Here is a 27,992-nt window from a genome sequence, read left to right as displayed (position 1 = left end):
TTACTTTCACTGCTTACCTTTAAATTTTCTCTTTTTACAATGACAGAAATTATATTTCCCCAATAACAATTAGGATTAGATCATTTGGGGATCTTCAAAAATAATATACAGCTGTAACCAATACTGTTATAATTTATACATTTATTTTTGAAAATAGGAATAAATTTAACTTTTACAATTTCTCTTTTCTACAATATTCTCTTTTTATCTTCCCATGTCACATAATGGCAAGCCATGCACTACTCCAGTAGTGATGTTTGTGCCTTGAGCAAACTTTCTTTGGACACTGGAAGTGAGCGTGAGAGAGAGAGAAAAGATAACTTCACAAAAATGACAATTCATATTTACAGTTCAGGTTTCATCGTTATAGTTTAACAAACTGACAGTCATGTGGTCAGTGCTTTTCCCAGGGCTCATCATCAGGTTAGTTTAGAGGCAAAGTTTGAGACACAGAGGCACAGTGTTAGACTAGCAGGCCGGTTTCTTTCAGGACAAAGCTGAGAGTCTGTCAATTTGTGATTTGTTAGAACAGTGCGAGTGTTACCAAAAGTGTTATCGCGGACCCTGATAGATAAAATGATCAGTTTAGGTTCAAATGTCTGTCTTTGGTCATTTGGAAAGCAGGGGTTTAAATGGAGAAATTGGATCTGGTTAAAGTGCAATCGCGTTCAGCCCTGCAAAGAGGGAATGTATCATCAGCTCTGTTGTCTCACCTGTTGTCTAGTTATTCTGTTGCCAGTCATGTAAGTCCTCAAACTATCTGTCGAGAGCTGACAGTAAGATATGAAGCAGGGAGAGAGTCAGTTCCTTCTCAGCATAAATGACTCATTAATTTAAGGAATCAAGCGTTAAATAATCTGTTGGGGTAAAGGACGCTGGACTCAGCGAGCCTGGATATGCCATTATTAGGTGTCATGTGCTGACATTACGAGGTCTCACAACCCACAACCCACTGATGGATATTATAGCATATGATTTGTCAGTCAAAACACAGGTCAAAACAACTGAATCAGAGATATACAATAAATATCAGTGTTTCCATGCAGAACCTGACTCCATCTGGGAAGACAACAGTAGAAACTGCAGACTCTGCCATTGATCTAAAAAAAAAGAAGAAAAAAAAAAAGAAAAATCGCAACCCTGAAGGGGTCAAAGCCACATCAGCATTATGGAAGAGTGTGACAACCTCGACAAACGACCAGTCTGAGCAGCTCCTGTTCAAGCTGATGGAGACTCTCCCGTGGACGAGGACAATATGCTTTTGCTTTAAACGTGTCCTAGTTCAGGTAAGTTCAACTTCTCCCACAGAATTATTGACTGTGAATTAGTGATCTCCCCTTGTGAATTCAAAAATGTACAAATATATCTTCAGCAGAACAGATCACAGAGTGTGAGTTGTTGTTTGTGTTGAATGATGAATAAATATCTGCATGTGATTGAAAATGAAAAAAAAACAAAAAAAACATACTGTACACGCTACATGCTAGAGAAGAATACAGGCAGCTGTCTCTCAGCTTAAGACAAGAAAAAGAAATGTTCTTTTCTTTTCTGGCTATAAAAATACCTAGAATCTAGAATGAGTGTAGAAAAAACTTTACATGTACAAGTCATTTACATCCAAGGCCATTTTTCCATGGAGTGGCAGGTGAAGAGCAGTGAGATAAGATTTAGAGGTGAACAGGGTGAAAAATAGGATTTCTTCTCAGCATACTGGTGCAGACCGCTGTGCTAGTTTGGACAAAAAGAAGAAAAAAGAAACACAACCTCCCCGACCTCAACTAGAAATCCATCAAGATATCAGGTGGGTTAATCCGACACGTATGTTCAGTTTCTGAGTCAGAAGGAAATGTCTAACAGCACCGAGGCTGCACAGTACCGACCAACACGGCATCAGTCCAACGAATAAGAAGAAAAAATTAAAAAATCATTCTTCAAGATGGAGATGTTACTTCAGCAGAGGAAATTAAGAGCAGGTTTGTTTCATCTGCCTTCCACCAATGTCCACTTTGTCTGCCAAGCGTTATTGCTACCAAAGTCTGCCATCCCTCTTCAATATTACACAGATCAGCTGCTGGAAAAATAAACTGGCCAATATCCGGGGAATAAGCTAAGACCAACTCCTGCTGGCTAAAAAAAAACTAATATTCTTTTTTTTTTTTTTAGTATTTTTGAATATTTCTAATTCAACATGGAATTAAGAATAGTGTGTTTTGGATGTTTTTTCCTTCATCTTAAACGTGAGAGGGATGAAACAAATCCAACGTGCTTTCATCTTCGTATGGGCTTCAAAATATCGTCAATTGTTTTTTACATCTGATCCCTTCACAATTAACAGTTTTATCAACAACAATACAGAAATCAAAAACAAACCTTAGTGCAAAGTACAACCATTTGATTCTTCACATACAACCTCCGGAGTGTCATTTTTTACTGACCTCACATCACTTTGTGCAGCAAACAGAAAAAAAAACAAACAGTTGGAAACCTGAATCAGCTTGCTCTCCGTCACTTTCACTCAGCAAGAGAACACTGGGATCAGGTGGGCTGTGCTTAGAAAAATAAAACTACAATTCCCAGAGTCACTCGTCAGTTTCCCTTCATGCTTAATTCAAGTGTCTGGAGAGTTTACAAAGTGATGATGTGATTATAGTTTGTCGGTTACAGTCAGTCAGTCTACATCGAGGTGGAAAAGTTAACGCTTGTGCCAGGGAGTGATGGGAAATGTAGTGATTTTCCACTGGAGGTGTCCAGCCCACCTGAGCACCTGGGACCCTGTTTCATTGTAAAAATAAAATGAGATGAAGCACATTGTAAGCCAGGCCGTTCCTTCAGGTGGGAGACTTAAGACTTTGAAGAACGGCCGTGTCTTCTAGTGTCACTGAGCTTTTTCAAAACCTTTAAGTAACACAGAGCAAAAGAAAAAAAAAATCAAACACCTCACATACACACACACACACACACACACACACACACACACACACACACACACACACACACACACACACACACACACACATCACCCTCCGGGCATTTCTCATCCTCCAAACCCTAGAAATGTCCCTCACTTGGGTTCCCTGGAAAGACAGTTGAACTTGGTTAAAGGACACACCACACTGTTATAGGGCCTGGTAGGCAGCACTGCAAGCTTTTAACTTATTAAAGACAAAGTCTAGTTGTCTCCTTCCCGACCCGCAGCTTCATACGGCTTCATCTTTCATGATTAAAACACGACTCAGCTTGGATCAGGAACGTCACAGCCCACCGACTGAACTGAGGCATGTTATGATATGCAGAATGAGTGTATCCTTTTGATCACCTTTCATTTAAGGCCTTTAGGTATAATTGTCTAATCGTTGTTTCTTCTCTTTTCCTTTCTTTTTTTTTTTTTAGCTCGATCAAACATTGACACTTTGATTTTTGGAAAGGGATGGGGTAGATATCTACTCCGGATGATACCGACTTCTTTCGCACATTTGACACATTCACTCACTCTCACAAGGGGGAGACTCAGGTCCCTCTAGCCAAATACATGGACGTCACCAGAACCCAAGTGTTTTCAGGAGGGCTGACACATACCACTCACAAATAAGTACACACTCAGGGGATATCTAACTGAAAATAGCTTATTTTTCACTGACAGCCATGGACTTCTAAAAAAAATCTTTAATTCTTCCTTTTTTTGTTTTGTTTTTTTGTTTTTTGAGTGGGGGTGAGGGTGGGGAGAAGGGGTAACTTGAGTGCGTTGTTGTTGTTTTTTTCCCTCTACCAAAGTGATGTCTGAATATTTTTACATCCTCTCTTGGTAGTTTTTCTTTTAGCCAAGTCTTGATATTTTTTTTAAACAGTCATCGGAGACAGAGTCACTCCAAGTGGCCCCTCTGGCTGCATGGTGTCTATTTGACCTCTAGGATGGAGGGGTTGCACTCCATGATGGCCACAATGATTTTGTCAATGTAGTCCTGGAGTCTGTAGTTGATCTCCTCCTGCTTGTGGATAGCCTCCATCAGCTGTTTTGACAGGGAGACAGAAGTCAGTGGAGGATTGAAACAGAAAGGGCAGACTGGTCCTACAGTAAATATGTTTTTAATATTTCCAACCTACCTCTGCACGAGACACAGAGTTGATCTCAGCTGCCAGGGAGTCGGAGAAGGAGGCCGACATCAGGTTCTTGGCCCCCTGGATGCTCAGGTTGATGATCTGACCGTTTAGCTCGTCGTTCTGCTCCTTCAGGCTGCGGTTGTCCTGGAGGGGGACGAGTCAAAAGTAACGCATTATAAAACACCGTCATATCAAGCGATCAGTGTTGTTTTTGGCAGGCATTTTAGATTTAGTCTTAGTCTTATTGACGAAAATACTTATTAGTTTTAGTCAATTTTAGTCATTTCTACATGTGATAGTTTTAGTCGACGAAAACTCAAAAAGGTTTTAGTCAGTTTTAGTAAAAAAAAAAAAAAGTCTTTTAACAAATTAATTCAATAAAGGAATGGTTTTACACATAATGTTTCCACCCAATGGTGAATACTTTATGGTCTAAGGATTAGGTATGCATTAGCCTACACACAGATAAAGTGGTAACAGTAGCCTAGTGCATTCAGGTTTTTTTCTGCTGGATTATATTTAAAATACGTCCATATATCTTCTCGTCGAGTGACGGCAGGTGTGTTGAGCAGAATGTGCGCTGCATGCCAGGTGGTGGGCGTGTCGTGACCACACAAGGATGGGATGCAGCAGCGTTGCAGATACTTGTTGATTTTAATTGACAGATTACACGCACAATAAGCAGAAATGTCGTGCATTTTGAACGTCTGACCACCCACCCATCAGCGGAGCGGCAGCACCGCGGTCACCGGAGCTGATCTCTGCCGCTCTAATCACAAGCACCGGGCGCACCGCGGCTCGTCTCAGCAGCGTCGTTCTATTTTTTATAAAACGTGTGAAGCTTAGAGTAATGACAATCCACAATATGAAATTTAGTGGCAATCGCAGCCCGACCACTAACATTTACGCCCGTTCTCATCTCGTCAACGAAAACTCACACGCGTCTCATCATGTTTTTGTCATCAGAGAGCCATGTTTATCTCGTCACCGTCTCGTTATCGTCATGAAAAAAAGGGGCGTCAATGAAATATTTCGTCGTCATCGTTAACGAAAACAACACTGCAAGCGATAGAATCAAATGCTACAAAAAAAATGAGTGAGGAGGCAGAGGAACGGAGAGAACTCTGAATGTTTGGTGCTACCTGTTTGAGTCGTTTGATCTCCTGCTCCAGCTCGGCTTCGCGGGTCCTCGTCTGATACTCCTGCAGCCCCGCGCCAGGCGTGCGCCCTCTCTTTGCTTCGGCCTCCAACTTGTACAGCTGTAGGTGCTCCAGCTGTTTACGTAGGTCTTCAATTAGCTGTGGTAGAAACAAATCAAGAGACGTCAGTTAGTAAAGTCAACTGGGGTCATATACACTTCTTTCAAGGTTTGTTTTGTACACAGAGAAACCAGTTGCACCTCCTGTGTGCACTCCTTCTCCTTCTGGCTCTGGTGGCGCTCGTGGCTCAGCTTGTCGCCCATTTTCCTTCTGGATTCCATCTCGTCGTTCAGCCTGTCACTCATGCCTTCTGCCTCATCCTGCAGCTTCCTTTTCTCCTGGAAAAAAAAAGAAAAAAAGAAACATGAAGACTGGAACTTCTAAAAAAAAATATTGCAATATGAGGCAGAGGAAAGAAAAACACAGTGAAGGAGGAGATACAGTATTATTGCTCTCACCTCCTCTAGTCGCTCGATGTTTGCTCGTAGACAAGGAACACAGGACCGCAGCTCGCTGTTCTCCTCGTCCATCTGCTGCAGCCTGAGGAACAAAAACAAACAAAATGTACACTGTTTAGACATTCACATTAAGAAGTTATAGTGTAACCACAAAGTAATGCATGAAACAGCTGCATTGTTTGTTAATGGTTGACAATGTTGTACCATGTTCAGTGGCAAATAAGTACCAGAGGGGGGCAGTATGGACGCACCATTTCTCCAACAAATGGTAAGTCAACCATCACAATGAAATGAACAAATGTGTTTTTAATGTGCTATTAAATTAAATTACCATAAACACAACCTTAAAATTATCAGGGGAATCACACTGGATGGTTTTTGGTGAGTTTTTGGTTATAAATTATCACAATAGTCCAGTATCAAACACATCTCAATGGCTAATTAAAACATGGTTCCTACAGCTTAAGCGAACTTAAATTTAAGACTTTTTAAGATGTTTTTAATGCCACTTGAAATTAAATTTAAGACCGATTCTCACAATAAACACAAATGCAAAAAAAAAAAGGTCCAAGGTAAAGTGACTGCTACATGAATGATTGGGGGGGGGGGGAAACTGATTTGGGAGCTGGTGGCGGTGAGAAATTTAGCAGTGACGGCCGCCACTAACTTCTCTGTCAGAATGTTACCAATTATTTTGAGATTTGAGACTAATTACAACCATAAAATCCCACTTATCAAGTGTTTTTTAAGACCTTTGAAAAATCGATTTAAGACATTTTAATGCCAATTAAGGCCTTGTTTTTAGATTAATGAATTCAATGCCTTAAGACTTTTTAAGGATCCGTAAGAACCCTGTAAAAAAAAAAGCATCGTATTTGAATTATAACACTTGGTAGACTAAAATAAATATCTTTTAGAGGCAGCTTGAAAATCTAAATACATATATCATAAAAGCAGCTGGGGCATCATGTGCTGACCTGGCCTGCAGGTTTTCCAGCTCCAGCCCCCTCTCCCTCTCCAGTTTGCTCAGGGCTTCCTTGTGTCGTCGAGTGTCTTGCTGTAGCTGCTCGTCAGCGTGGACCTCCTGCTCCTTCAGCTGCTCCTCCAGGGCGTTCGCCCGGTGCACCAGCTGAAGGTTCTCCTGGCGCAGCCGCGTGTGCTGCTCCCCTGACGCCTCCGACTCCTTCTCCAGCTCCGCCACTCGACGCTCCAGGAGGAGCACCTGGGAGAGGTAAAACCCTTCACAGTTAGCCAGGCAAAAACTTTCAATGTGTTGTTGTTACAGTTCTTTTCTTTAAAGGGATAGTTCACCCAAAATTGAAATTCATTTCATTATCTACTCACCCTCATGTGGACTAAGGGCTGGGAGAAGTTTCAGAGTCCTCCGTGGCTTCTCTGAGTTACAGGGGGTCTCGGCGTAGCAGTGCATGTCCATAACTGTTGCAAATGGATACCAACTGTCTTTGTAACAAAAAGACACACCAAAAAACATCCAAATACCTCCATGCTGCTCGTATGTAATATCCGTCTTGTATTGAAGCCCCGAAATGCGAAATTGTATAGTCAATATTTCAAGCTTGTTTGTAGCGGAAGCTCCTCTTCCCGGTTCCGTCCTCTTCCCAGTTCGTCCAAATTTGACGAACCGGGAAGAGGAGCTTCGAGAAGCTTCCACTACAAACAAGCTTGAAATATAGACTTATTTAATTTTTTTTCAGGACAATTTCGCATTTCGGGGCTTCAATACAAGACGGACATTACATACGAGCAGCATGGAGGTATTTGGATGTTTTTTGGTGTGTCTTTTTGTTACGAAGACAGTTGGTATCCATTTGCAACCGTTATATGGACATGCACTGCTACGCCGAGACCCCCTGTAACTCAGAGAAGCCACGGAGGACTCTGAAACTTCTCCCAGCCCTTAGTCCACATGAGAGTGAGCAGATAATGAGTGAAATTTCAATTTTGGGTGAACTATCCCTTTAATAACCGTGTTACAGGTGAAAACAGCTTTCACCTTGTCTGTGATGTCATTGTCGGCGAGCTCCAGGATGTCCCGCGTCAAGTCGCTCATGGTGTCCAGAGTCATGGAGCTGTTCTGGAGGAGATGTCTGCACGTGGACAGGAAAAATCAGAACATCAGAACTCCCTGGAGCCGTTTGACATTTGACAAACTGCCATTCTGTTATGCCAAACACAACGATCCATTACAATTACACAAGAAATATGAGACTTTGCCTACTGCAACTATTTCGCTTACCTTGCTACTTTCTTGCTGGACAGCCTCTTGCCAGCGCTGGATGGGGAGACAGAACAACAGGAAAAATGGTCAGGAAGAGAAAAGGGATAAAGGAAAGAGACACCATCTCCTGATGGCCCTCTCTTTGACAGGAGAATAGGCCCCATTAAAGTAAACAAGGGGCCTGATGGGGGTTTATTACTACACTTATTTTAGACAAAACTTCAGCTAGAAAATATTCACTCATCACAGCAATCTAACACAAGCACAGCAGCAAACAAAAACTATACAAATTCTGATCTAGGATTGGTTTTGCTTAATGGACCTGTAACAGACTGCATTACTAAAACTCTATTTCAATTTGGAGTTTTATAATGTCTTAATTCTTTTGAAATGAGTTATATTCTCAAGTTAAACAGTTAGAAAACAGATGAAATAGGATTTGAGAGTTAGTAATTTCTGTAATACAGCTACTGGTCAGTAATCCTGGATCAGCATGTTTGTCCTGATAAAACAAAGCAGGCTCTTTGAGAAGCTTCACTCTCCTAGCAGCATTCTGCAGCAACTTAAATGAAGCATGATGGTTATGAAATACACACCACTCACCTGTGTACCTGGGTTTTACACTTCTACAACCTCATTCAAATGGACTAAAAATGTACAATCAATCTAATCACTTAAAGCATGTTTATTGCGTATGAGTGACAAATGACAATTTGAGCAGATGGTAAGAATGGGAAGGAATCCATCTGAAAAGTGCAACATAACCAATGAAATTCCTTAAATGAGTTTCTCCATCAATAAATGCTAACATGACAAACCACACACTGTCGTCGTTGCTAGTCCAACACAGCATGCATGCAAACATCATGAGGACATGCGCGATTACTGTATCTATTCAGCACTGCAAACACATTCACACAGCTTACAGTCGGAGCGGGTGGTGAATGATGTGTTACCTAGTCATCTCTAGGAAATTGAGGCGAGTGGAGAGGTCCTCGAGACGACTTATTTGTTTGTGACACTGGCTACAGAAAAAGTCCAGCGCCTCCTCCCTGAGGAAGCTCTGAAAGCAGTCAGGGAGAGGAGCAGGTGCACTGGAAAAAGGAAAACAAGGAGGAAGAGGAGGAGGAAGTGGTGAGTGACGGACAAGAAGGTGGGACAAGAAAGGAGGGAAGGTGAGGAGGAGGAGGAGGGGGTGGTGTTGGTGTTGGTGCACTGAGGTGGGACAGGACACCTCTGAGGGTGCAGGAGGTGTTAGTGAAATTCATAGAAGAGTTTGAAAGAGTAAAAGTTTGAGAGCTTCGGTGGGAGGGGGAGGGGGGGGGCGGCGTGAAACAGACTGTGCAAGTGTGGTCGTGATTTGTTTCCTGGATAGAAACTCTACATTCTCGGAGAAAAGAATTTGTTGATCCCTCTTCGGTGCTGATAACATTTTTCCCTGCTGCCAAACATTCTTCTCTTTTCAACCTTGGTGTCTTTTACAGAGAGCCCAGACCGACCAACCAACCAACCAACAGAATCCTGAATATTTCTTTAAAAATATCACAATAAATTAAACATATGGTTGCGTGTTTTGCTGTTGGGAAGTCTGTACCCTCTCCTCTCCTCTCCTCACATCACCTCTACCAGCTGATTGTTCATTCAGGAAGCGAGTCACGTCTGAATTATGCAACCGACTGGCACAGGTTCTTGTTAATGTCGGCAGAAATGCTGCCTTTACACAGCAGATTTTTTAAAGAGAGTGTCACTTGATGGTCATATGCACCGTTACCGTCTTCTACTGACAGTGTGAGGGATTAACTTTGTTTAAAAAAATAAAAAATGCTGCAATGATGTTGTCGAAGAAGTGCTGCGATATGTAGACTGATAAACAACGGGGGTGTGTGTGTAGGCAGGACGGCAACGTGCGCCAACACTGAGCACGAACGGCTCAAAACATGGTGACGCATTCACACTGAGTGGGTGAAGTTAGTGGGATGCAGTTTGGTGTGTGTGTGTGTGCGTGTGTGTGTGTGTGCGCGCATGTGTGATATATTACTCAACATAAGAAGCAGGCAAATCTGAGCTCAACTTGTATGTGATGTAGTTTTTCACAGTTTCTCCAGTTTCAAAAAATATTATGTTACAAAATTATGTAATATAAAGATTACATAATACATTTGATTAATATATAATTTAGAGGTTTACCAGTTATTCTTAGATTTGTCCTTTTTTCTTGAATATATCAATTTACTACTTTGTGCTAACAAGACATAAATCACATAAGGATCATTATCCAAACATCATATTACATATAAGCAAGTAGTGTTTTGCTATGTTGACTACCATATAGTGATGAATACATAACAGAAGGAATATACAGAGAGACTGTAGTGTACTTCAATGATCAGCTTATTTCCATATTGTCAATGGGATAAAAAAAAACAACAACTGGGCAGTTAGCTGCTAAAAGCTTCCTGGCATGGCAAATCATGAAAATATCACCCAAGTGGGAATTACGCATTAGCCAGCTTAGTGTCTCTAATGAAAAAAGTGGAGGAGGGGGTGGAGGAGGGATGACTGGGAAAAGGCTACAGTGGGGGCTTCAATACAAAACCAAGTGTGGCATAAAGAGTAGTATGTATGTGTGTATGTCAATGGCTGTGTGTTATGGTGTTTGTCTTTTCCCTGTTAAAGTCAACCTGTGCCTGTTCTACTGAAGCTCAAAAGGCAAATCTTGTTAGGCGTTTGAACTCGACACAACAAAACCACCGCCTTCTGCCTGTCCCGGAACGCTTGGCAACAGACGCCACCCAACAGTTTGATGGAGAGACAAGACAAATCCTCTCTGGCTGCTTTAGAGGAGAATTGGTCCAAATATCTGCTATTTCAATATCTTAAGTCTGCCAGAATGAACTTTTGTTTTCACTGCATTTATCTTGTCCTTCATCAGATAGGGGTGTGAAGGACGTCTCCAGATAGCTCTTATCAGAGTCTGACCTCAGTGTCTTTGTCATAGGAAAAACATTTTCTCTGAAGAATGAACACAGTGGCATTTGGGGCTTGGACAATGTAACAGTGTCTCACCGCCTTTATCAGGAAGGGACTCATAAAAAGAGAAAGTTATGTGACAGCCTGGTGGCGACTTTGTATTAATATTCACATCACTTAAATAACCTTTGGGATGTCCAGACAAGCTCGTACCTGGGAGACAGAAGTGAGGAGCCATTGACTTGCTCGAGGGGCTGCACCAGAGAGGAGTCGGCCTCCCCCTCCGTCCCCTCCACGCTGCTCTCCAGTAGCAACTCTGAGGTATTGCTTTCACCAAAGTCCTCAAAGTGCTCCTCCTCTCCGCCGATGACCGTCACCAGGGAGTGGTTATGGTGCTCAGAGTTCAGGGAAAACCTGCGGGGATGCGTAAGAATGGATTGCTGTGTTAGTGTGTGGGCTCGCTTGTGTATACCAACAACAGTGTACAGTTAACTTTAGGTCCTGGCTGAAAATAGGGGAAAATGTGTCATGTTTAGACGGCATATAAATGGATGACCGACCGGAACAGCTATAAAAAGCTGCATAACTTCCCATTTAAGAACCCACAATTTCAGCCAAACCAAACTAAACCCATCTTCTGACTCAGTTTGAAAGATAATATAAACATAGCAACAGCGTTTGAGTTGAGGTATCTGGGTAACAAGCTCTAAAAAAGGACAACCGGTGGTGAGGTTGGGGTGTTGGACCCAGAATCCTGGAAATGATTAGAGCCTACTGTAAATCCCACACAAGTATAATTAATCCCCCCCCTCCCGCCTCAAGAAGAACAGCAATCTGGACAAGTTCAACGATCACTTGTCTTCAAAGGTAATCTGTTAATTCACATTAATCCTAAAGGCTGCTTTGGCAGAAACAAAATGTTTTGTGTCTCGCTGGTAATGCAAAACCACGATGGCAACACTTCAGACGCATCAGAGGAGCCTTCTGTGGGGTCTGAAGCGGGTCATGCCTGACGGAGCTGACTTCATCTTTAACATAACTGGCTTCTGGCTTCTTATCTTACACAACGTGAATTTGATAGTGTTACAACAGCTTAAGCCCCTTGATGTTCATTGAACAGGAAAGCCGGCCTTTCCTGTCGTCCAGCAGGATATATGCTGGACGTCTTAAGCACACACACAGGACGTGGATGTCCAAATCAGCACAAAAGTTTGCTGTCAGAGCACACGGTGACAAAGCCCATTTTGCTTGTTTACAATAAAAATGGTAACATCTGTCTAATTCAAAGCTAAAGCACTGCCTTATTTTACAGTGTGAAAACCTAAACTCGCATAAGAATCTGTCCGACAAATGACTCTGGCCACTCATCGGCCTTATTAAATCTGACAGCACCACAGTATCAGCTGCAGTAATGCCCTGAACAAACATGAGGCTCAACTCCTTACAAGTAGTACAACAAGCATTTCTGAAGCTACTTACCCTTTACTCAAGTTCTTACTACTTGGCCCCATATTGAGGTCCCTCACACAGAGTGATGGTGACGAGAGGGAACGCATCTTTAAACTCCCTCTGCTGCCCTGGCGTGAAAGCCGTGGAGCACCTGGAGTCAAAACTCCAGACAACCAGAGTGGAATCCTGAAACTTCACAGGTTACACCGATTTAAAAACAAAACCAAGACTCTCCCGCTTGGAGAAAAAAAAAAGGAGGGGGGTCCAGCCTTTTCAAAAGGCGAATTCTGTGGTGCTAATGAGCTGTCATTCTACAACGCCACATGACTGATGGTGCATCCTCAGTGCCTCCCAAAAGACTTGAGGCTGTACCAGAAAGGGTGGACTGAGTGAGTGGGTTAATCAGATTTGAGGCTAAGCAACGACCAGCAGACAGTCCTGCTGACCTTCCCAGGGCCAAATGTGTGCAGGGACACAGGGGTAAAACAGAGGGGGGTGGGGGAGGCTAATCCTGTTAGATTCTTAATCCCCAGTCCAGCGCATATTCTCCAACTCTGATTATGTCTTATGTGGCTGCAGACTGCGGCTAGGGTTCATTCGGTTAACCAGAGTGTTTTGGCAAAACCTCTGTTCAGTTACTCGCCTTTTTGTTTCACTTACTCACAGTCAACATTTAAGCACTGTAAGTAGCTAAGAGTTTTTTTTTGTGCTGGAGTACAACTTTAAAAGGTTTAGCAGTGAGAAACAGGCCCATGTGTTTAATAATGGCTCCACACCAGAGACAGCTGGAGCCAGAGGCTCATTGTTTTTGGGTCCATCCAACAAGGCGTCGGTCCCACTCTTGTAGATAATATCCATGTGACACCTCCAGAGAAAGTCTTTCAATTTGGCACAACCATTCGCTGAAACATGAACTGATTGGATTTTGGAGGTCAAAGGTCAAAGGTCAAGGGAGTGGCGACTTCACAAAACACAGTTTTGGCCCAGTGAATGTGATATTTCAGTAGTTCCTCAGAGGAACTGTCACAAAAGTCCACATAAACTCGAGGACGAACTGATTAAACTTTGGTGAAATGAAGATCACGGTAACCTCAGAAATTCAAACAATTATATCTTAAATGGTTCAGAATAAACAATTGATGTAATCTGAAATTAGTCCGAGTGGCAGAAGCAGACAACAAGGTGGTAAATCTAGTTTAAAAATTTACCTCCATTCATAGATAGTCAGGAAATAGACCAGCATAAATCAATGATAAATCAACTGTATTTGTGGAGTAAGCAATGATGACTTCCTTACTTATCAGTAAACACACTGCTGAAGTGAGAGAATATGAAGGTCACAGTCATAGGGTATTAGCGTTAGGTTCCAGTCAGCAGTAGACTTAGCGGGGCAATGGTATGAGTCGAAGGGAGAGAATCAGATTAGCCCATGCCAAAGAAAGGAGGGAAAAAAGGGAAAACAAAAAAAAGCTAACTCAACACTTCCTGGAATTCAAGGCTCAATCAGGGAATGGGAAGTCCAAACACATCCATGTCAGGCGGAGCACTACAATCCGTCATCGGGCCAGAGAGACAGGTCACACAGTCAGCAAAGGTCTTACTCTGCATTTCCTCCCTTGTGTTTGCCCTGAATACTATATCAACAAAAACACCCCTACAGACACATGGGAACTCATCTGCAGCATCTTTAACAATAAGACTTAACTGGTCCAATCACAGTGAAGAAGTCAATATCTTTAGCCAAACAAAACGAGAGAAAAGAAGATACATGTCGAAGAGAGTCTGATCTGTGTGTGAAATGTTCTACTCATCCGTACTTATCTGATAAAAAATGGACAGTGAGCTACACCCACAGTTCATTACTGCCCTTCTGATTCAAAGTGACTCACTACTACGCTCATCAATGACACACGTTACTATTATAATAATATGTGGTCCTGCTTCTTTTGCACTTAAATCATCTCCCAGTGTCTGGAGCTCTCTTTTCCAAAACAGACTAAACTAAAACAGTATTTTATTTATAGTGAAGCTGTGATAAATTAAAGAAAAGGCTCTATCCTTGCCCTTCTGTTGATCCTTTACACATCAGTAGTCAGAAACTACTGCACACTCAACCCCTAATCATGTCTATAGAGGATGATTCAAACTGATCAGAATCACAGAACCCAGTCTTTGTCTCATATTCATTAACTCATCGTCACTTTACACAAATGAATAACAGTGCAACACAAAGCCGGAGTGGATACATTAAACATTAAAAATATTTAACTTACTATAATCATTAACAACACAGGTCATAACTAGAGAATTCTGAGAAAATGAGCAGATCTCAGTCTATTTTCATCACAAACAAAACGATAAACCATTAGGACGAACTGACATTGACTGAATTATGGAGGGACTTTGTGTTCAAGGTTTCTCATGCTTGTACTTTTCAAGTTATCTCTGAATGTGCTTTCCTGTGCAGCCTCAAAGAAAACATCAACAGCGTATGTCCCTGTGGGAATGGGAAACCTTAAACTGCCTGTGACAATGCATTGTGTATGAGGACACGAGGAGCTGCATTTAAAAAAGGACAATTAAGGACAAAACAAGGAGATAAAATACAGAATAACAGTGAAGTACTGGATGTCTGACGAACACACTGGTGCATCTAAAGGAATTCAAGACACTAGGTCAATAAAGTTGTGGCTGTCTATCGCTGTGGTTTAATCTGCCTGTCTGGTGACCCAAATAGAACCTGAGTGATCCAGCACTGGGCACACAAGACTGGTAAACCACGTGATGTGTGTGAAAGGTCAGCGCAGGGCAGCTAACCCTTAGTAGGAGATTTGACACACATTTAACGGTAAATGTAGCCAGCGGCGAATCTGAACAGCATTATGACCTTGATCTGGTTTCCATGACAAGTGGATTAAAAAAATGATGATGCGTGACAAGTCACTCGGGGGCACAACCTGGCTTCTCGTTACGTAACGTGGACTTGTGCGTCTTGGTGAATGCGGCCGGGGGGTGAAATCTACACCGACCTGTTTCCGCCATCCTCCGGGTCGTGCAGCGTGGCCTCGATGCCGCTGTCCGTCTCCACATCCTCGTGCATCTCCGGCGGTACGAGCGCCCCCGTGTCCTCATCGGTGAAGGTCTCGCACTCGCTGTACGTGCTCTCGGAGCCCAGGTATGCACTGTCCGTCACCTCATTTTGCTGCAGTAATGGAAACAGAACAATGATAAGCAAATCTCACTAGTACAGTACCCCCACAGTTGTAAATATCCATAGTACAGATAGGAATAATTCACCAGGGTAAAAACAGTGCATGAATGTGAATGTATGAAAAGTACACTGTATTTATTTCCTTTGCTCCAATACAGGAGCACAAACAAAGAAGCAGTGTTCAACAAGCTGCTACTGTAACATCATTCTTGTTGTATGCTTCTGTAACAACCAAATTTCCCATGTGTGGCATCAATAAATAGTCTTATGTTTAATGTCTTCATACAAACAAACTATGTATCTTGTATCATTTCAACACGCTCTACAGAATAAAGAGTAAAATCAGCACTATCAAGTCGACTATGGGTTGATCAAAGCCTTGCAAAAAAACAAAACAGCAGCTATTTCAAAGATGGTCTGTTTTGAATCCACAGGTCTGGCCAGTTGGTAGTGATGCCAATTACTCCAACAACCAAACAAAGCACAGAGCATAAACAGCCTTCAGAGACCAGAGAGTCTGCTGTGAGTCAGATGGCTGTTCCAAGCAAAACCTGCTGCATCAACACCTCCAAGCAATGAGTTCAAATAAAACGAGTCAGCCCGAGGCTTTCCCAGCACTAAACACCAAATGCTCAACACTAAACCACACGTGCCAAAAAAACAACATCTGACATTACCGGCGACTACAGACACATTATCAGGTATCAGCACTATAAAAAGGAGCCATGAAGAAAAAGACAGGCGAGTCACGTTGGAAAGCATAAACATACCATTATAAATGCAGTGCCAGGGGACACGGGGCCCAGAGGGCTGTCCACCATGCCCAGGACCATTCTCTCCGTCCGGTCTCAGTGACAGGAAAGCTGGCCTGCCATGAGAGCTTCCTAATAACTCCGACTTACGCTTCCTCACAGTCACTCTCAGGGAGAGTGAGCGAGAGTATGTTGGAAAGATGGAAAATACTGTAACACCTCGTTCAGCTCTGCTGGGTGGTCAGAGGGGTGGAGACAAGAGACAAAGTCCAAAGAGCAACAGAAGTCAGCTGTAGCACCCAGTCGACTGCTCCGAGTTAAAACAGCACACGATCAGCTGAATAACTGTTTAATCTTTGCTGGCTCCCGGGAGCTTCACTTCCCAGCCCAGTGTCACAGTATAAATCATTAAGCCATGTTCTACATGTCTCAGGCAGCAGGGTGAATGACAGTCATACTGTACTGTACATCACAGCAACCTGCCATAACGACGTGACTGTGTGCCAATACAAAACTAACATGCTGTTAAGCTGTAAACTTCTAAGAGGCAGAGTTTAATAACTGTAAATGCCGCTTTTACTGCTGTTATGTTTCTATTTATGATTTCAAATGTGAGATGGAAATGTGAAAGTTAGCAACGGAAGAAAATATTAAGTAAAGGAAAAAATGGGGCGGACGGGGCATTGCTCTTCTCTTATGCCCGGCCTCAGCTCTACAGCTTTACCTTGCCTGTTTTGAAAGCAAACAGAGTTCGAACAGCACAGCCATTGAGAGAGGGGAACCCTTTTCTGCCAACAACCCAAGAGAAAAACAAGGCAATGGACACAGGTGTGGCAACTACTTCAAACATGCACAAACTTCCCCAAAACTCTGCCTACGGGTTCCAGTAAACAGCAGCTACACCTATGAGAATATTTTCTGCGGAAAAAAAGCTTAATGTATAAATAACAGGGTATTTTGCCCCCTTGGTTCAGACTGACGGCTAATTTTCCGTTGTGGAATAAACCGACGTATGTTTGTGGCCACTTTCTGATACATTTGTTTCAGCTTAACTGCACAACAGATAAAAACAAAAATATTTCAAGAAATAAAAACACCGAGCAAACTGCAACACAAAAGTGTAGCGCAGAAGCCCACACAAAACAGTTTAGCAAATGGTCATATGTGACAAACATAGCATAAATTAGACCTCAACTAAAAACCACTACCCTGCTACTATTAATATTAGTGTTAACATCTCAAGAAACTCAACTGTTCAAATCAGGTCTTTCAGCTCTATCACACATCATTTATGCACCGTTAGGAAACTCCAAAAAGGAAGATCTGTCTCTTGATTAACTCATTTAGACACATGCAATTTAACATCCAGACCATTTAGCATCTGTGGTGACTCCAATTATCTAAATTTCACCCTCAACTTGATGGTGCGCCATCAATTATAATACATGAATGGCCTGTTGCAACAAGGCTGCTTTTATGTGTTGCGTGATCAACTCATGCAGCCAGTAAAATGGATTTAAGTGGAGGGAATTCATTTGCACTCTTGACTGAAGTAGATGAGTTTGCACTAAACATTACCAAGAGAGGGTGCTAATGCTGTGCAACACAGCGCTGTAACAACAGCCGCAGGCCTACAGTGCTTGAAGTGCACACAATAGCAGAAAAATTTCAATTTTTGCGGAGGCAGGCAACAATGATGGTTAAATATACAAGTTGCGTGCACAAGAGGAGACAGGAATTCCACATATGCTCACCACAACTGTAAAAACACAGAGCTACACGCATGTAAAAACTCTCGCACATTCCAGCTAATCCAATATTTGTCAAAGAATACTCCGAAGCCTAGCCTGCCAGATGCTATTTAGTGTCAGCCAAACCAGGGTGTTCAGTCTGTGGAACGTTCACAGAGTGGTAATGATAGCTCTGCAAGCCACTCGGTGAATTACAGTGGGACGAGTGAGAGTGCACGGGGAGGTCAGCATGTGACCTTCACACTGTCCTGTTGTGTGCGCCAGTGGGAACTGAAGGCAAAACAACTGGGCCACATGCACAGCTAGAGAGAGAGAGAAGCTAAAAAAGAATCTTGATCGGTGCCTCACCTCGTCGTATTCCTCCGGACAGCCCACAGCTCCATCCCCCGGACTGTAGCTCTCGCCGTAGAGTTGTGGCTCCGGTCCTGCACATACAAGAGGAAGAGGACCGGTTTAATGTGTGCAGAATAAACACATCAAGTCAAACAGCGAAGGAGGCTCAACAAACACAAGGCCGGAGTGTACAGTACCAACGTCCATGAGCAAACAAGCAGCCATGATGCAGAAGATAAGAACAGGAGGTGACTGTAGGTATATCAAACAGTAGAAGTCAGAAAATTAAGTGAATGCTTTATACATTAAAATAAGGATATCATCTGAAATTATGCTCCTCATGTGTGGAATTCTTACACAGATTAGTTCCACACTTCATCATGCATCATTTAACTGAAAATAAAACGCTAATAATTGAATATGCATGATAAAAAATTCATATGCATTTTTCATTATCAAATACGCATGTGTTGTCAGCAAGTACAAATCACAACCATAACATTTTCTTTTCTTTAATAGATTAAATGACCATGAGAGAGCATGGATATATATTAAATCATGAGCTGTATTACTTTATCTAATGTTCAGTTACATGTCTATTAAATTAAGAGTGCCCATTAGATTAATGATCTTAGTTTAATATACGAGTTAAATATACGGTAGGCTAAATTAATTTTCATAATTTGGTAATAATTAAATGTTTTATTTTTCCACCTTAAAGAACTTTAAGGTGTTTTTACATTTCTTAAATTAACATTTGCTTTAAAAAACAATGTCAATTGGATTATTTAACTCAATATTCAAATCTGACCTGATAGGAGTTCTGGAGCTCTTTTTTTTTTTTTTTTTTTTACATGAACAAGAAATGCTGTTATATCTTTAGTTTTTTCTCCCCTGATGAAAAAAAAGATTCCATTAACAAGTTGACTGTAAATAATACCAATGTTTGATAAACTAATATTTCTGCCTCCAAGTCAATTATATAATCAGCACATTTATAGCTTTGTGTCCTACCTGTTGTACCCATATTTACAGTCAGCAATCTGAGCATGATGTGATAGTAAACCTTATGTAACTTTTACACTCCGTATTACAAGGGCTAGACCATGTACAGTAATACTAGACGGATATGGGCAAAATAAAACAATAAAAAAGGACAAGAAGTACCTCATATCCAATTTAAAAACTGTCAATACAGGCCTCTGTTTAAAGGGCCGGCAGAAAAGTAGTGTAACCTGAGACAGACCAACAAGATGGAGTCCCATCAGCCTCTATGGCTCCTGTATCTAGTAAACAGAGCTGTGAATAGCACCCTACTGAGAGAACAAAACGCAAACAGTGCTCTCGAAGGCTGCCAGTAACCCCGAGGGTTTTGGTTCCCCTTGGTCTTATTCAACCCGTTGCTCTTCGAGACTCGTACACATTGCGGGCTATTCGTGTGAAATGAGCCTGTGTTGGACGGGGCTGTTTGAGCGAAGGTAGGCTCTGTTTCAGCGACACACCGGCAGTCTCCTGGCATATCCTCAAAATATCAGACACAGATATTTTCTAGACCAACTTTTTTATTTTTTGTTCCAGACATGCCAGAGCCACTACAGGGGACCAGGCATTTCCATAGCTGGCAGGCCTGTCTTTATTAAAACACACCCTTTCCAAAATGAGGAAAGTGAAGACATTAATTTACTGTTTGGGTGGCTGATCATTTCAGATGCCTATGTTGTGAAATAGCCATCACATTAAGGCTTTTGGCAACATATAGTAAAGAGCTTCTTTCACAGACTCTGTTGAAACCAGTACCAGTGTTTCATCAATCTGAAAACACTGAGTTGCAACTAGTGACCAGAGGGAGGGAAACAGAGAAGGCAAGGCAGAGAGAAGGGGGTAGTAAATAATTTAGGTGAATAGGACTCTGTCCAACCCCATCTCTCTGCTACTCCTGTCGTGCTCTGAAACCTCGCCAATCAGCCCATGTGTCTGTGTATCTCATGCGGTGCATCCACGGTGCATGACTTATTCATGGTCTGAGTAACCAGAGCTGTGCAACCCAGAAAGCCCTGGGAAAGAGTTCCTCAAATCAATATGCAGGGTGGATCAAGGCAAACAGTGCACTACTGAGGTGACATCACCACAACCTGTGCAGTATGTCAACACAGCCAGGGTGTGTGTAAACTGCTGATCTGTCATGTACACTTCACCTACTGTTGTGACCAAGGGACAAAAGTTCAAATTTATATATTTGCGGCTATAACTGTCGGTCTGATCCAAATCATGAACTAAGAGTAAAGAAAAGCACATTTTAAGGGTAAAATACTATACGTGCCCTTATACCTTGGAGCAGTTTTTTAATATAATGTGGAACAGGAGGGCACCAACTGGTTAAAGAAAGAATAACAGCACTTTGATTCCAGTTACAAAGAATTTGGGTCAGTCTTCTGCCTTTCCTCTTAAAATCCCTCACCTCAGCTGAACGATGGATGTGAACATACCGTGTTGATAACAATATTTGGCTCCATGGGGAATACAGAGCGGTGGAACCAGATGCTGGAGACTAAACGTAGGTGCAAGAATCTGCTGCTGAGGCACTCTTGACAGGAGAATTAGTTTCACGGCAGGTTGGCCAATATAAGGAAGAAACAGAAAAGCCTATATGATCTTACAACAGATAACTTGTAGCCTTCAAAATGTATTTAATGCCGAGAATCTCCAGAGTCTCAGACAACATGGCAGTTGAGTCCATATAGGGGATATTTAGTTAAGAGTTTACACGGAAAATAAGTAAATGAGGTGGTTGGCTTACATGGCATACCAGGTTGAGAAATATATAGAATTTCAATAGCTGTGGAGACACAGAGACACACACACATGCAGTTTCAAATAAATGAAACCGATGACTCACCTCCATTGCTAATTGCAGAGATTCCACGGTGGAAGTCTTCAAAGCTGATCACTCCCAGGCCACTGGGATCCAAAAACTTGGTCAGATCCTTCACCTGAAAGATAAAAGTCACACAACATTCAGATCTAATTTCATCTTGGTAATTGAAAAAGAAACGTTCCACCATAGCCCTATCATTTGGGTTGCGTAGATGATGTAATACATGATGTAAGGGGGAAGTTTTCCAGGGAAAATGACTGACTCGTTGCAATGTTTGATTACTGACTTCAGTGGAGAAGCACAACACAGGCAGAAGAACAAAGTGCTTTAGCTACATAAAAACTACTGAGACCTAATTCCCAAGTTCACTTCATTCACATGACACTTTTCATTACGGGAGCAAAAAGTCAGCAATAAAATACTTCTGAGCTCAAGAAGCAAAAGCAGCTTTTGCAGATGTCAAGTGTTTCTGAGTTTACTGGATTCAGAGCATTAGTGGGTTTACACGGACTTTAAAGTGTACATAAGGTGCCGACTCTCTGTATATCACAAGAAAACAAAAAGAAAAAAAAAAAAAACGTTTTTTTTTTTTAAACAAATCCCACTTTTTTTTTTTTTTTACACCACTCTTGAATTCATGTACATTTTTAATATGAACTAATATAGCTTTTTCTGCTGCTGCACTCATGTGTTAAATGGGTTACGTAAGTGCACCTACATACTGTATGCTCCTACAGTCAGTTACCTGGCAACAAGAGAAAGTGTGCCTTGTAACTAAAGGGCCTCAGAGGATACAAAAAAAACACAACAGTGAACCTTGGATCAACAATTTCCTAAGATTGACAATTAATTAACTGTATTGAAATTAAATCTAATCTGATCTGTACTGAGAGCGCCGTCACCTGTATGAATACCTTGGCACATTGCACCAGTAATGTTGGCTGTCTTATTATGAGCTGGTTTCCAAGACCTGACCCTGGAACTAGATATGTGGCTATATATCTGCAGAGTCACCGGTGGCGCCTTGCAATCGAAACCTATTTACACAAATAATAGACTAAGTCAAATTTCGTCCAGCGCAAATTTACGCTAACCCATTATTACAGGATAATTTCAGGCATGTATCGCTGACAAAATTAGCTGGGAGGGAGCGTGAGAGTATGTCGGGTGTGGTTTCTGTGGTTTTTCCTCGCTTATTCCTCGAGAAATGAAGCACACAATGCGAACATGGTCATTTCACCGAGACTTTCATTCTGTGTGCGGCCTCGCTCTCCCACACTTTTTTTATATCAGTTACACAGTAAAAAAAAAAAAAAGAAACGAGTTGATCTGCTTAGCAACGCTGAGCTTCGACTCAGGAGGCTGAGAGGGCTGAAAAACTCCTAATAAACTGACTCTGACAACCCCTGTGGCTTATGATCTGGGTTCCTTGAATTCAACCCAGCTGTATTTAGTGAGAGGAGGGGAGGTGCCTGGTCTCCCTGAATGGTGGTACAGTAAGCACCGCAGTGTTAAGTTTAGCATGTGGAATCGAAGTACATCCCACTCCAATCACTGCTATGGTAAAAACCTTCCCATGCTAAAGAATTTGATCTGAAGAAAAGGCTGGGTCTTTCACTGATTGAATTTGTTTTAAGAAATGTGTGGGTGTGCCGTTTAAATAAAGCTCCTGAGTTTTTGATTTCGCTATGAAGCATCACAGGAAACGATCTTGTTCCAGGCGGTTATTCAGAAACACCTCTGCTGAGTGAGGTGAGAAAACTGAGGTATGACTGAGGAGTCAACTCGGCGTCTGTGTTCCAGATGACTTTTTTTACATAACGGTTTAATACGAAGTGAGTAAGTACTAGTTATATCTTGTGCAGTTAAAAAACTGATGGGACGATTAACTGCCTATAAAGACTTTATCAGTCGCAGCAATGAGAGCAGTGTAAATTCTCTTCTCTGTGGAGGCTATCCATGGCCTATATCTGAGTGGTTCAGTCTGTACAGCAGTGCCAGGCCCCTCAGGTCTTGTGAGCAGAGCCTGTTGGCTATTCCTAGGTCTAACCTAAAAACTAAAAGGTGACTTTGATTTCAGTTCAGTCATTATTTGCCCCCTGAGATCCTGGGAAAGCCTCAACACAGCTGTTCAACTGGCAAACAATACAACTCTATACAACACCTATTTATCTGGATATGTATTTGTTTTTGTGCCTTTTGTTGCTCATTTTTTGAGTCCTTGGTTTTCCAGATACTAAATAATTCATTCAAAATAACATCCTTTGTTTTTAAAAATGTAATTCACAGGATTATCATTAATTTTTCATTATGTAATACTGCGCACCTAACAGGCACAGAGGCAGCGATGAGGCCGAGATAAAAGCTAAATTCAAATGCAACTCTGCCAGTTTCACTGCTTAGCGGAGCAGTGAAGGCACTGTGGTTTTTCTGTTTCCTCTATTTGTGTCTAATCAGTGCCGGGGCACGCCTGACCGCCTCCACACAGACCACTGTTGTGCATAACCCCATAGAGAAGAATACCCTTTGGTGGGAGTCTTGCCCGGAGGGGATTTCACAATAGTTCTGACACAAAACTCTGATAACCATGATCATAAGCCTGGCGGGTGAGCAGTGGAGGAAGAAGAAGGCAGCCTGATTTTTTTTTGAATATAAATCATTAAAAACCACACGCACACTAAAAGTGAACTCAAGAGAGGGGACGTTTCAGGGCATGGGACATTCCATTGTGGATTAGGGGGGCAGTACATAAAAGCAGCGGGTGAGGGGTGGGAGGCTGGCTAAAGCAGGGCTGGGAGTGACGACTGACAGGGGAGACCCGACCACAATACGCTTCAGAATGGCTTTTGTGAATCGGGGTCAAAATCAGAAGTGGTTGGAAAGGGCTTTTCAGTGGCTGAATTAACAGATTTGGGCCATGCCTGTAGGACATTTCACTTTTTTTCCTCTGTTACTCATCAAAACATCTTAGTGGATAGTTCCTGCACAGATAACAGCAGGTCAACAGTTCGTAGTGTTTCCAATGCAGTTGGGAAATATCCAATACTATTTGACATCTAGATGACACAAATAAACTTCCCGTTTGTAAAATATATCTGTCAACTTATGGAACAGATTTACAGAGAAAGTGCTTGTCAATTGAAGTTTGCATGAGGTGTTAAGTTGAAGTTCTCCCTAAAGATTCAACATGATGTGGTCACCTCCAGATGACATGTGTGCATGCACATACAGTAGTCACTATCATTTCCTGGAATAATTCTGGAGAAAACATTTGCATGCTTAGCATACAAGTATCAGCTGACCGTGCATGCAAATACCTCATGAATACCTTCCTGCTGCGTCTAGCAGACTCTTGGAACATTTGCAAAGAGGTACACATCACACAATGCATGCTCCTAGCCCTCCTAACCAAATTGGGATGATACAAGTACAAACACAAAGGTTACTGGAACACTCGGCCAAAAGAGAATACACAAAACATCTATGGAGGTTGCAGACACAATAAAAAAAATAATCAGTATATCATATTGCTTGCTGCGCTCTCAAATAATTCCAGCTAATAAACCTCCATATAACATCCTGACCTTAGCCCCAAACCCCACCTCCACTTGGCTTACGTCACTACTGGCCATGTGTTATTTATGAATGTCCTTTTGAATCAGTATAACTTATTTTCTCAACCACGCTGCCAATATGCGTGCGTTTCCACCACGGTCCACAGTGAAACTTCACTAATCAGAGCCGTCCAGGCGTGGAGCTTATTCAAACCACTTTTATCTCCAGATGACAGTAACACAAGGATATGTCAGGGTAAAGCTTATCCAAATATGAAAAGCACATTAGCACATGTATTCCAAACTGATACGGGAAGAGAGACGCACTTTCTACCTCTGCTAAAAAAAAAAAAAACACAATCGTAATGTGTGTGTGTTGAGCTTGTTAGATCAGACCTGGAGTTCAGCTAATGGATGCCAAATCCACTTAAAGGTTACGGGCATTATATAACATTCCAAAAATTCTGAAGATAAGTCTGTCTGCTGCCTCTTTGCTTATTAGAAATGAAAAAAAAAAGGCAAAACATGCCGAGCCCCTGTCTGTCTCTGATCATGGAAGGACAGAAATCTGAGAGGAGTTTCCTTTAAGGGCCCGTATTGGCGCCTGCAGATATCCGATAGCTAAACATGAACAAAGACGCAATTTATCAATCTGAACAATCTGGTTAGAGGTCCAAGGAAACCTTTGAGAAGCTGAGATCCAAAGGAAGTGGCCGGGATCTCAATACTTGGGAGGAGAAGTCCACCAGAAACCAAACATCATGGAATAACAGTAAAAACAGACCACACCTGTGAAATAAAAAAACACCACCCAGTGTCATGTTAATGCAACACCTTGTAGCGCTGCCTGGTTGCACAACAGGTGGAACTGATTTACATTAGACTAACATGACAAAGAACCCGCTTTGTCCCTCAAAACAAGGTCATGGGCAGTTTGGTGGACAGCACCCAAACCATGAAGTCCCTCTGACTCAGGAAAATACATTTTACTCTTAATCCTTCACAATTCCCTGCCTGGGGAGCCACAGATATCTACGGCTAGACACGGGACAGATCAGGGGCAATAGAGGCGCTTTGAACTGGGAGAGAAGGGATTAAAAAGCATTAGTGAGCCAGCCCCACGCTCTGTGTGTGGAGGACCCATGCTCACCCAAAAGCCATGTTCAAAGTTCATCAAAAAATAGTTCAAATTAAGCTGGTTAATATTCTTGAATGCATTACATTGCCTGAATCTACCTAATATCAACATTTCCAAACCACAAGGGGCATATTTATTTTAATGGATTACTAAAGGCTGTAAGTGACAAGATGGATATTATGGCCTTTTAAACAAAAAGAGCCACACCTAGTTGAAAAAGACGTATGCATGTTCACTGGGGCAATGCAAAAGGTGTGATCACTTGTTAAAGCCAAGTGTGATTCTTGTAAACAGCTGAGCAGGCCTGCAACAAACACATCTGACAGGAAAAGAAACTGAAGTCATTACTTTACTCAGGAGTGTATGAGATGAGATCTGAGCCAAATGTTTGTACTTTCAATTCAACTTTCGGTTGAAGACGAGACAACCACACAAACCCATCGTGCTCAAAGGATTTGAGTTTAGTAGCTTTCACTTACTGATGTGTGAATACCTAAAATGTTATCTCACACAAATAAAATGTAAAGGGGATTGGTCCAAAAGGGTGAGACGCAACAAATGGGCGGGTGTCATGGGTGGGGAGAGAAAACATCAGCCATTTCACAAGAGATTATCCCCAAACCACAGGATATGCAAATGGGAAGATGAGTGCTTGTCATATGACATATGGAGGAGTTCCAGGCCTGACAGAATTCATTACAGCCAATATGCTTGACAGACTTATCTCCATGATAACCCAAATCCTCACTCTTGAACACTCACCAAATATAGACAACGAACTAATCCGGCCATGGTTTTGACAATACGCAGTGGTATTGGCCAAATCTATTACAGTGTCTGTTGAGAGCTGCTTTGTGGAGCAACACAACGACGACACCCAAGCAGGGGTCGAGTTACCTCTGCTTTATTATGTGTCAGGGCCAACACACACCTGATGCAGTGCAATGAAAAAAACTCATTTAAACTAAGTTATACAGTGATGATCCATATAAATTCCTCATAGAGAACTATCAGGCAATATTTCTAGAATTGGCTGCATTACTCAGTTCACATTAAATGACAAAAAAAATAGTTGGTTGTGACATCACAGAAAACTCAGTCAAGTGACATCCGCCAGATGGATTTCATTTGAGTGACTAAAACAGCGCTGTTTGCGGGAAGCTCTTCCAGCTTCAGCAGAAAATCAATAATAAATCATTTACGTATATGGAGGTTTATATGGTTTTACACAGAACTGCACTCAGCATGCATTACCACGCGCTTGCCTCCTTATGATAGGGGGGAAACGACAGAAAAACAAGGGAGCTCACCTGATCGGCTCCATAGGCAGCAGCAAACTCCATAAACTCCTCAATGCGAACAAAGCCATCTCCATCTTGGTCTAGAGCGTCGAAGACGGCTTTTAGTGGGGAGACATCTTCCTCCCTTGTGTTCACAGCTGAAACTATTGGCAGTGAGTCATCTACCACCATCTTAGAGAGGGAAATAGTGTCTCCAGTTTGCTCACTAGTCCATCCAGCCTCAGGAGAAGAAGTGTTCAAGTCCTGAACGGAAAAATCAAAGTCCTCATGACAATCTGATCCCTCCAGCTGGTTAGTGCCCATCACCGTCTCCTCTTCCCTCTGTTCGGCCGGTGGATCGGGAACACTTCCACCCTGCGCGCTCTCCTGTGGTTTCAAGTCCCATGTTTCCTCATCGTGGACCTCGTCAGCAGTCAAGCACAGATCCAAAGCCATAGCCTCATTCCCCTGACTTTTGGCTTCAGAACTAATTTTCTCTTCCATCAAATCTTGAGACACATTCTCCACAGAGTAACTCTCGCTGGTGAAACCACCCTCCACGAAGGCAGCATCTTCACCCGCAGGCGCCGTCAGCGACGAAGTTTCAGCTGACAAACCCAGAGAAAATGAGTCATTCTCACCTTGCTCCTCTGAAGTCAGATTTCTAATTACAGCAGCAGCTCCT

The 27,992-nt window shown here is 42.2% G+C and overlaps 1 protein-coding gene across 5 annotated transcripts; it reads right to left on the bottom strand.

Annotated features, from left to right (window-relative positions):
• Positions 1 to 18: 18 nt before the first annotated feature.
• Positions 19 to 27,992, bottom strand: rab11fip3 (RAB11 family interacting protein 3 (class II)). Of its 5 annotated transcripts, none has more exons than XM_083993965.1 (14): positions 27,338 to 27,992; positions 21,357 to 21,450; positions 18,476 to 18,552; positions 15,443 to 15,615; positions 11,178 to 11,378; positions 8,013 to 8,048; positions 7,770 to 7,863; positions 6,733 to 6,977; positions 5,756 to 5,837; positions 5,498 to 5,635; positions 5,241 to 5,396; positions 4,102 to 4,242; positions 2,984 to 4,007; positions 19 to 2,936 (listed from the first exon to the last, which is right to left on the bottom strand). In XM_083993965.1, the coding sequence occupies exons 1-13, from the start codon at positions 27,809 to 27,811 to the stop codon at positions 3,894 to 3,896; spliced, it is 2,025 nt and encodes a 674-aa protein (XP_083850091.1). In that variant the 5' UTR covers positions 27,812 to 27,992; the 3' UTR covers positions 19 to 2,936; positions 2,984 to 3,893. The 5 variants fall into 5 exon arrangements, with proteins under 5 accessions (XP_083850091.1, XP_083850093.1, XP_083850092.1 ...); XM_083993967.1 differs by having other exon boundaries at positions 2,988 to 4,007; XM_083993966.1 differs by having other exon boundaries at positions 2,992 to 4,007.

Source organism: Trachurus trachurus, assembly GCF_905171665.1.
Source record: "Trachurus trachurus genome assembly, chromosome: 19".
Lineage (NCBI taxonomy): Eukaryota > Metazoa > Chordata > Actinopteri > Carangiformes > Carangidae > Trachurus > Trachurus trachurus.
This window is presented reverse-complemented; position numbering and strand designations above follow the sequence as displayed.

Bases quoted from the DNA above. Each gene is read 5' to 3' on its own strand.
- rab11fip3 (XM_083993965.1), bottom strand. From the start codon at position 27,811: ATGGAAGAGAAAATTAGTTCTGAAGCCAAAAGTCAGGGGAATGAGGCT. The intron at 6,978-7,769 runs GTGAAAGCTGTT...TACCTCTCCCAG, and splicing joins ACAATGACATCACAGACAAG to GTGCTCCTCCTGGAGCGTCG. The intron at 5,838-6,732 runs GTCAGCACATGA...TTTGTTCCTCAG, and splicing joins CTGGAAAACCTGCAGGCCAG to GCTGCAGCAGATGGACGAGG.